The sequence below is a fragment of the Limulus polyphemus genome, unplaced genomic scaffold (assembly GCF_000517525.1).
Source record: "Limulus polyphemus unplaced genomic scaffold, Limulus_polyphemus-2.1.2 Scaffold1941, whole genome shotgun sequence".
Lineage (NCBI taxonomy): Eukaryota > Metazoa > Arthropoda > Merostomata > Xiphosura > Limulidae > Limulus > Limulus polyphemus.
This window is the reverse complement of record NW_013667551.1, coordinates 190,358-201,684: the sequence shown is the minus strand read 5'-3', so window position 1 is coordinate 201,684 and position 11,327 is coordinate 190,358. Positions and strand designations below refer to the sequence as shown.

General features: G+C 30.6%; 1 protein-coding gene across 1 annotated transcript in view; it reads left to right on the top strand.

Moving 5' to 3' along the window:
- The first annotated feature begins 2,465 nt into the window (after positions 1-2,465).
- The window catches only part of LOC106465431 (fatty acid-binding protein-like), a 15,695-nt gene continuing 6,833 nt past the window's right edge, over positions 2,466-11,327 (top strand). Inside the window, exons 1-2 of the mRNA XM_013925660.2 lie at positions 2,466-2,671; positions 10,946-11,118. Coding sequence (XP_013781114.1) covers positions 2,602-2,671; positions 10,946-11,118 — 243 coding nt within the window. The 5' untranslated portion in view covers positions 2,466-2,601. The remainder of the gene's footprint in view (positions 2,672-10,945; positions 11,119-11,327) is intronic.

Genomic DNA, 11,327 nt, shown 5'->3' with positions numbered 1-11,327 from the left:
TCTATTGTATGGTTACATGCTTAACTAGTGCTTGATTTTACACAGTAATATAATTGTTTATTTAGAGATACTACATGGTTCTAACACCGAAAGCGCAATCTGCACGTGTATCGGATATTTCAGTATAAACACACATGTGTTCTCACGAAATTTTCTTGATTCATGATTGGTTGCTTAAGTGAATGTTTCAAGATAAGACCAAATCATTGGCCTATAAAACACGAACGCAATTTCAACTTACAGTGAAAGCTGAAGTTAGAGGCATCCACATATCCACAAAAATCTTTAAAATGTCCAATTTTACTGGGTCCTACAAAATGGTTTCGAGCGAAAAGTTTGACGAATTCATGAAAGCTATTGGTGAGTAATCGTTGAGATGATTAGCCGTCTTTATAATTATTTATATTTAATAAGTTATATGAAATACTTTCTCATTTACTTTGGTCACGAGCACGTAGATAAATAGATTGAAATTTTAAAAGCAATAAACATGGAAATTTAATTTTCTACCATAATCGAATCGTTCCAAAATTTGGGTGATTTTTCACACATTGTTCATAGAGTTCAATTCCAAGAAAAATGTTACTTTAATATGAACTTTATAAGATGTGATGATGAGTTGGATATATGTATCATGTTTTAACAGTGACTAAAACAAAGGAAACTTGACGATGTTATTTTTAATGCCTAACTTCAAAGGGAAGGGTTAAGTGTCCAAACCTTATATACCTGCTTCCTTCCTTTGGTTCAGGCACTCGACTCGCAATCTGAGGGTCGCGGGTTCGAATCCCCGTCACACCAAACATGCTCGCCCTTTCAGCCGTGGGGGCGTTATAATGTGACGGTCAATCCCACTAGTCGTTGGTAAAAGAGTAGCCCAAGAGTTGGCGGTGGGTGGTGATGACTAGCTGCCTTCCATCCAGTCTTACACTGCTAAATTAGGGACGGCTAGCGCAGATAGCCCTCGTGTAGCTTTGCGCGAAATTAAAAAACAAACAAACAATTAGGCCAAAGAATGACAGGAGTTTTCTATCAGAATATCGGCTCATGTCTCGTTAGGGGTTATTTCTAATTCTAGAAGGGACATTGCCACGCACAGATCTTGGTGAACGTTAGTCGATATTAAAACTTTTATTTTTACGCTATCATCTGTTTTTAATTTTATAATTTTCTCGCACATCTACACAAATTGTTTGTTTGTTTTGGAATTTCGCGCAAAGCTACACGAGGGCTATCTGTGCTAGCCATCCCTAATTTAGCAGTGTAAGATTAGAGGGAAGGCAGCTAGTCATCACCACCTACTGTCAACTATTGGGCTACTCTTTTACCAACGAATAGTTGCTTTAATTAAAACAGGTGTCCAGACAACAATTGTAACAATAACTGACATCTGGTATTAAAGTTATTAACCATATAGAAATTGTTTATTTTCTTTCAAAGTCTGTAGTGCATACTGGAGGGGTTTACATATTGTGATCAAAGTTTAGATAAACGACCTTTACGACCTTATATAAACGATCTGGAGTGTAAAGGTCGTTTATCTAAATTTTTATCACAATATAGAAATTATGACGAATATAGAATTAACTGTCAAAGATTTAAACAATTGGTTATTTGAAATATGAATAATGTTTTTTTATATATATAATACCTACAATTATATTTTCTTATGTTCATTACATTCAAATAATTGATTTATCTTAAATATTGTTAAGCAACAGTTCTTTTTTATTGTTATGCAGCTGCAAAGACCGAGGTTTTTGATTATTCAATTTATGTAAAATCTTAAATCTTTGACAGATAATTCTATATATATTCCCCATAATTTCTATTTGGTTAACAACTTTAATACCAGATGTCAGTTATTGGTACGCTTGTTGCCTAGACACTTGTACGCTTGTTGTTGTTATAAAGCAGTATTCCACGGATAAATGAATTTATATTGCTCATTACATTGTTACTTGAAGAAGGCTCCAACGGATGAAATAAGAGTATTTTAAAGTAGATAAAAGTCCGTGTATAATTCTACATACAACTTATGTGCAATTTGTTATCACTAAGTGGACTGAACTTTGCATTTAAAAAAATCTTTACTTAATAATCCAAAATAATCATTCCAACTGGAAAAACCGTTAGAACAATATATGTATGTAATTTCAAAATAATTGTTTCTGAGCTTCTTTTCCTGGCTAACTTTATTTAAATTACTGCTGATATAATCACGTGCTTTATGTAATACGTTCTGTCAAATAATATGTTCTGTCTTCTGTGCATTTGAAAAGTTATGTCAGTCACATGTGTATACCCGGAAATTATTTCTCGGGGGAAATTGACTCAGAGCACATAACAATAGAATAATAGCAGTGGAGTTTGTAATTCATCCCCTTTTATTATTATTATTATATCATTTCTGGTCTGATCCTGGCGAACCGTGATTGGCTGTGAGAAGTGGCGTGTCGTTGAGTGTTGCTCCGATTCATGGGAAAATATATTATGAGTCCGTTTCTGTGGGTTCCTTACTGTACGTTAGACTTTAAAGCTAAGGCTGTTTTATGAAGGAAGATTAAAAGTTAGAAGTTCAATATTAATTTTGGTCGGAAAATGTCTGATTTAACAGGAAGATTCAAATTCTTATCGACTGAAAATTTTGAAGAGTTTTTAAAAGCAGTCGGTAAGTCGCCAAGCTTGTTTTGGATTTAAGTATATACAACTTTTTTATTTATTTTATTTTGCCGGTATTTTCAATTTCATGTAATACAATTTATAAAACCAGGATTTTTTTTCCAAGTTGTTTGGGTGAGGACTGCTGTTACCTTCATCGAGTAATTTTCGAACTACAGTGATGCTGTAAAGCACAAAAAATATATCGGTGGTTCAGCAGTGCTTATAATGCTCAGTTCGAGGCTCGAACCCAGCCTCGGTCATTACACAAATATTTTATTATGCAGCTTTGAACTAGAAACAAAGGTGAAACGGTTATTATAGCCTTTAGGTGACATTTAATTATACATTTTAACGACTGGTTTTGAATAATTATTACTACAATATTAGTACCAACATTATTTTTTTATCTTGAATAAGTAATTAATAATAATATGTACATTTTTAGCTGTTAAGCTAAAGTGTGGCGTCTGGGGTTAATTTTCAAACTACTTATGCGAATTTATTTAGTTTTATGTAGTTATTTATAATTTAGTATTATTTAGTAATTTACAACAAATTACAATATGTACTGTACATACTTAGATGTTTTGTCTTCATTAATTGTTATTAAAGCTAAATTCATGAATATATTTGTATGTATATTACTTATTGCATACCAGTAACACTGTATCATGTGTATGTCGGCATTTGTTTTCTTTCTTTCATGCACGAACTATTCTTCATGTCTTATCTGGCTTTCATTAAATTTTACTGAAGTCTATGTCATAGGTAATACAGATTTTGCAACCCAAAAGTTTGGTCCTTGGTGAGTAAAGTACAATATAAAAAAAAGTTGTTAAAAGCTTATTTAGAGCTAAGACTTTAGGCATACAGACTCTTGCTGGTAACCTTTATATTTGTATAATACTAATAATAATTAAACATGCAATGGAGAGTAAACTTTTTTTTTTAGAATTTTGTTTGTAATCATATTTTCCATTAATTTGTGTAACATCTAGAAGATACAGTTGTTGGCTCAAAAATAATCATTTTAATTTTTCTAAATTTATTTCACAGTATATGTACATCTGTAAATCCTGTTGAGGTTTTATGTGAGTTAACATGTTAAGCAAAAAACTACTTCATGCTCAAGTTAATATAAAATCAGAAAAATAAAGTTGGTGTTACACCTCACTGGCATTTCTCTCAAATCTAATCAATCCCACTAAGTATCAAAAAAGGAAACATTATTGGCATAATCCATTGGGTTTCTCTCAGAAATTACTAGTCCTATTAATCAATGAAGGACAGAAATTAGTGTCGTAATCCATTGGGTTTCTCCCAGAAATTATTTGTTCTATTAATCCATTAAGTACACAAATTAGTGTCTTAAGCAATTGGGTTTCTTTCAAAAATTACTAGTCCTATTAATCCATAATGGACACTAGTGTCATAATCCATTGGGTTTGTCCCAGAAATTATTTGTTCTATTAATCCATAAAGGACACAAGTTAGTATCATAATCCACTGGGTTTCTCTCAGAAATTACTTGTCCTATTAATCAATGAAGGACACAAATTAGTGTCATAATCCATTGGGTTTTTTCAAAAATAATGCAAGTAATCTAAGAAAAGAAATAAATGAGGTGCATAATCTGTTGGTTTGGAAAACCTAGAATTTTGCTTGAAAAGTTGGATATTTTTAAGAGACAGAAAGAAGATAGCTAACTTGTAATCAGAAGTAGTTAATAATTAATGTCTGTATTGGTAGCTTTAGTCTTTAGATAAAACTGTATTTGATAGACTGTTTTTAAGCATCAATTATCTATGTATTAATTTTGTGATATTGTATATATTGAAGGCCCAACATTTTTATGAAATGAGTACTTTTTGTGTTATTTACATTTAAAACAATTACTACATTAAGCATTGAAATTAATGAAGTTGGTAAATCAGAAAAGAAGAAAATTGGTATTTTAGGAATGCATTTATAACATATGTTGCATTGTGTAGAATTATAAATGGACTTTTCTCTATGTTATAATACTTTTGTTGCGAGCCATCAGCCCTCTTACCGAAGCCTTCATTGGGCAACAATGCACTGAGTGAAAAAATTTGTTAAATAATTTTTTTTGCTCAATGTGTTGTTGCCTGATGAAGGCTCTGGTAGGAGGGCCGAATGCTCACAATAAAAGTATTTTACTGAAGAGAAAAGTCTGCCTATAATTCTACATATTAATTTACCATCATTCTGAGCCTTCAACAACAAGTATATTGCATTGTTGAAAAAAAGATAACTAGTATAAAAAAAAGTTCTTTTGATGATAGTGTTTGGTTTACGTGTACTTTAAGTGAAGTACCTGTTTTGATAAGATGTATTGTAACATTAGATTATGTGAGAAGAAAGATTAAATACTGACCATCTCGTTGGTAGTTAGTTCTACCATTTTTATGGGCTTAAATTATGACCATTCAGCATTTAAAGATTTACAATGAAATTTGTTTTGTTTAGATTAGATAACTGTTTTTATTCGTGTCCCTGTAGATATTTTGATTTAGATTGCTTGTGTACATATAACAACAAATTTCTGAGTTCTTTTAGATATCAGCTACACAATGTTTAAATAGCTCTGTACTTGGGTTTCAACAAGGCTCATCTTTATTCGTCATCATTTTGTAAATTATTCACCTTTTATTGATGTTATAGAAATAGCAATTAGTTGCACACCTTCTTAAGAGTGACATGTTTCATATGAAATAAAAAAATGACTTTGCATTTCTTGTACTTTCACTTTTATCTGACATGTTATTAACAAAGTGATATTTAGAGGGGATGGTGTAGTTACAACTTGGATTACTACACATCATTAAAGATTGTTATTGGATTTGTTTAAAGAATGAAGTGATTGAACAATTTAAGAACGTTCTTTTGAAAATTTAAAAACTTCAAAGCTCCTTACCCATTCTCCTGCACATGATGCTCATCTTTGTAACAGTCAGTGACAAAAGAGCAACCAATAACAGTTCCTGTGATCTTGCAAATGGAAAATAATTTCTATTCATTACTTTTGTTGGAAATGTTGGTTATACATGTAGGTCTTTTGTGATAATATCAGGATTTTATGATTTGGTTTGGTGATAATGAATTTTTACCATGCAAGATTTAGGTACAGATAGTTAAAACTTGTCAAGTTGATACACTCCATATAGAAATTTTGATGGATTGGTTTATCTAAGTTACAGTTTAAAAGAACCAATTTGTATTATCTGAAGGAAACTGTTAGGCCAAATTTAAGCATGGCAGAATCATTCAGTAATCTACTATGAAGATATTTCTATAGGAGATAATACTACTTGAATTCTACCCGTAGTTAAACATGACAAAGTTAGTCAGTAATTTTTGATGAAGATATTTCTATAGGAGATAATACTACTTGAATTCTACCCGTAGGTTAAACATGACAAAGTTAGTCAGTAATTTTTGATGAAGATTTTTTTGTGGGAGACAAATTACTTTAAACTTGCACAAAATGTTTGATAAATGTACATATTACAGATAATATTGTAACTCTAAAAAAATGACAACTTTGACCTGGAGATGTTAAAAGTGTAAGTAAATAGAAATAATAAATATGTCAGAAAGTCATAAAATTAGGCTTATTGCATTTTATATTGTGCCCATAAATTATATTTATTTTTCCTTCCCAAAGATATAAAAAGATAAAACAAGTGAATAGTATCCGGTTATCAAGTTTTATATAAACCAGTTACTGTCTAACACTTCACTTATGCTTGTATTTTTATTTTAAGCAGATTATAATAAGTTTTGTTTTTTGCGTGTGAAAATAATTCACTTTGTCTACTAAAGAAAGTATTACATTAGATACTTAATAAACAATTTATCTGTTTGAAATGTACAAACTTGTGTTAATTAAAATTATGATCATAGAGCAACATTTATTTTCATACTTTAGAAGATCAAATTTTTGTTAATACTCCAGTAGTAACACATACAAGAAGTTTTACTGCTTAAACTTATTTTTATGGAAGAGTGTAAGTTTTAAGGAATGATATCATAAAAACTTTACGGTCTTGTGAAACAAACAAGTTTAGATACCCTATCATTGCTACAACTTTTATGTATATTTTTTTAACAATAGCTATCACCATGTTCTTGTTTTTTAGCCATGAGATGGGGCTGTGTGTGAGTTCCAAATGTTAAGTTCATTCTCTCTTGTAACATGTACAACTCAGAGTTTGTATAAAGTGCTAGTGCTGAGAAATCACAGTAACTTTTTAAGAACACTTGTCGTCATACAAACTTTCAGTGTAAGGCTGCATGCACACTACAAGCTGAGAGCAATTGTATTTGACAATCTCAAATAGTTGTTCTTGTTGGATCTCATAAGTTTCATGTTGTAAATACAGGAAGGAATAATTGATGTGAATTTTACCATTTGTATCCTTATGTTTGTACACTACATAACTGTTGCAGTGGTGTTTTTCTCGGCAAGTATGGTGACCTCAAGAGTACTTGACTAATTAACCCTATGCATGTTGGTAATGGTCAAAGGGCACATGCCATGACCTCTTACAGAGTGCCATTCAACATGGTATTATGTATTTCATGTCATAGTTACTAACTGTTCATTTTACCCTATATTGCTGATTTAGTGACAGTTTTTAGTAGAGGAGAGTAAATACCATATACAGTTTACAGGGATACTGAAGAAACTGGATATGTATTTCATAGATTCTAGATGTTATGTAAATTCAAACTATACATTGGACAAAGGTATTTTTATTCTTCACTTGAACATCATCATATACTCAAACCTTCCAGCATGTAATCAATTTATACACAAATTTTGTTACAAGTACTTTTGTAACTAATTTTTTGTGTATAACAACCTGTACATTTTATTAAAAGCTTGCTACATTTCATGTAGATACACATAGAAAATTCAGTTATAGTCAGTATTCCTTCTCCTATAAAGGGTTACTCCAGTGGACTTCAATGTGTTGTTGATTTTCACCAGTAGAATGACCAACACATGTACTTGTCTGTGTCTTCAAAGCAGCTCTAAATCAACAATGCTGGTTTACTCTTATTTACATTTGTAATATGAACACTGTATGATCTCCTATATCTAATTACATCACTTATTATTGGCTTGTAATATAAATTATCCTCACAGCTGAGTAAGGATTACAGAATTTGTAAATATATATATATATATATATATATATATATTTACTATTTACTTGTAAGTGTAAAAGATAATGTGAATGTAATCATATTCACTTTGCCCTTGGAGAGAGTTTAAAGTTTAAGTACAGGATGATTCTTCACTTTGGTTTTTATTGTTGGCATGGTGATAGTAACCTTATCAACAGAGATGGGAACTTGTCCTTGAAAAGTAGCATAAGGGGATTAAGTTGCGAATATATTTTATTATAAATAAAATGGTTTAACAGAAAAATGATAGAAATATATATATATTGAAAAATACTACAAAAATATAACATATAACTGTATAAACTTTCAGCATTATGTTGAGAGAAAGTATATGTGAGGTATTAAGAAAAAATAGTAAAGAAAAACACCCAAACTGATAAGTCTGTCACATATGAACTTGTATGCTGGTGAAAAACGTATGTTTAATATAACTGACTCAGAGTTAACTGATGTTTTTCAATATCTAATAAGACTCTGTTTTCACCACAAGGTTTCAAGCTTTACTTTCTGGCGATGAGCTCTTGAAAAGTTTAAAGATTTGTGGTTTAAAAAATCTTATTACCTTTGTTTCATTTATTTGATTAAAACATACATAAATGACAATGAAGTGTTATTTATGTACAATAAATTTGGACAGAATAATTAAAAAGAAATGACTACTAAAATCATTTTCAGCCTATTAAGAAGAAAAGTAAATGTTAACGTATATTGGCAGGGTTTTTTCCTAAGTGTAAAGTAAATGTTAACGTATATTGGCAGTGTTTTTCCTAAGTGTAAAATAAAAGGTTAACGTATATTGGCAGGGTTTTTTCCTAAGTGTAAAGTAAATGTTAACATATATTGGCAGTGTTTTTTCCTAAGTGTAAAATAAAGGTTAACGTATATTGGCAGTGTTTTTTCCTAAGTGTAAAGTAAATGTTAACGTATATTGGCAGTGTTTTTTCCTAAGTGTAAAGTAAATGTTAACGTATATTGGCAGTGTTTTTCCTAAGTGTAAAGTAAATGTTAACGTATATTGGCAGTGTTTTTTCCTAAGTGTAAAGTAAATGTTAACGTATATTGGCAGTGTTTTTTCCTAAGTGTAAAGTAAATGTTAACATATATTGGCATTGTTTTTTCCTAAGTTTAAAGTAAATGTTAACGTATATTGGCAGTGTTTTTTCCTAAGTGTAAAGTAAATGCAGTTGTTATTGTATGGGAAGAGAGAGGACGATAAGATTATAAAGTAGAAGTTGTGAAAATTTGCTCATTACTAGGAATAAACTCTCTCCTGATATTTTGTTTATGTGAAGAAAATGTGTAGATATGAAAGTAAAGTAATAAGCTTGATATATGCCATCGGAAATTAGCGTATGTTTACATTTTGTAGAAAGATGAAGAAGTCTCTGTAAACTTGACCTACTTTGAGCTGTTGCTTCATATTTTCAATAAGGAATGTTTTTAATTTCCTGGGTTAGAAGTTTTCAGAAGATAATGTACAAATAAATTTGACTGTTTCTTTTGTGGTACATATGCATAACCTTTTTTAATATGAACCTTTTGAAAAATTTCATTTCATCATTAAATTTCCTATCACTGGCATAACTAAAACCAAACTACTACATATAACTCTTTTGATCATTGAGACAATTCTTGAAAAGAAACTTTGCAACACTATAAATTTTATTACTGATGTTTTTAAACTCTGGAAATTTAATTAATTATATTTGATACACCACATGATCTATTTTCAGGCTCTGTAAGCTATGTGTAGGTTTAAATCTGGTTACTGTTACATGCCTATCCTACTTTGCAAAGGTAAGAAGACACCATGAAACAAAAGACAGTTTAATAAAGCAGCTCAGTTATGAGAGAACACATTCCATGATTCTGTATTCAAGAAGAAGAGTTTACATTGACCAGGAAAGATAAGATAAAGATTGAACTCCAACACCACTGTTATTGCCCTAACACTTAAAGTACTTAAAGAAGTGAATGGTGTATTGTCTAATAAGTATTTTGATAACCATTTCAGGAAAACAATACTGTTGTCTCTTATTAAGAGAAGGACTTGCAAAGTCAGAACAACAAGATAAATATTGAACACCAGCACCATTGTTATTGCTCAGTACTTAAAGAAATGAATGGTTTACTATGTAATAAGTACTTGGTTATTAGTTTTTCAGTATAATAGGGCTGTAGTCTGTTAGCAAAAGAATAAGATACAACAATACTGTAGTTTATTAGCAAGAAAATGACTTACAATTTGGAATTAGATACAACAATACTGTAGGTTGTTAACAAGAGAATGACTTACAGAGTTAGAGAGATCCAACAGTACTGAAGGTTGTCAACAAGAAAATGACTTACAAAGTTGGAAAGATACAACAATACTGTAGGTTGTCGGCAAGAGAATCACTTACAAAGTTAGAAAGATACAACAGTACTGTAGGTTATTAACAGGAGAATGACTTGCAGAATTAGAAAGATACAACAGTACTGTAGGTTGTCGGCAAGAGAATGACATACAAAGTTAGAAAGATACAACACTACTGTAGGTTATTAACAGGAGAATGACTTACAGAGTTAGAAAGATACAACAATACTGTAGGTTGTCAACAATTCTTGTATGTTATTATATGTGTGGATATTGTATTAGTCTTAAATATTGTATGGGTATTATGGCAATTCTTATTATATGTGTGGGTATTGTATTAGTCTTGAATATTGTATGGGTATTATGGCAACTCTTATTATTATATGTGTGGGTATTGTATTAGTCTTGAATATTGTATGGGTATTATGACAACTCTTGTATGTTATTATATGTGTGGGTATTGTATTAGTCTTGAATATTGTATGGGTATTATGGCAATTATTATTATAGGTGTGGGTATTGTATTAGTCTTGAATATTGTATGGGTATTATGACAACTCTTGTATGTTATTATATGTGTGGGTATTGTATTAGTCTTGAATATTGTATGGGTATTATGACAATTCTTGTATGTTATTATATGTGTGGGTATTGTATTAGTCTTGAATATTGTATGGGTATTATGACAATTCTTGTATGTTATTATAGGTGTGGGTATGGTGATGCGAAAGTTAGGTTCCACTTCAAAACCAACAGTGGAAATTTCAAAGGAAGGAGATAAGTGGAAGATAAAGACAATTACAACATTCAAAACAACAGAGATTGAATTCAAATTGGGGGAAGAGTTTGAAGAAACTAGGATGGATGGTTCTGTTGTGAAGGTAAATTCTTCTTTAGATAATCCACTAATATAGTTCATATAATATACAGATTGGTACTTCATACACTAATATAGTTATGTAATACACATATTGGTTCTTCATCCCCTTCTATAATTCGTGTAGTACATATATTGGTTCTTCATCCACTAATATAGTTCATATAATATACAGATTGGTACTTCATACACTAATATAGTTATGTAATACAC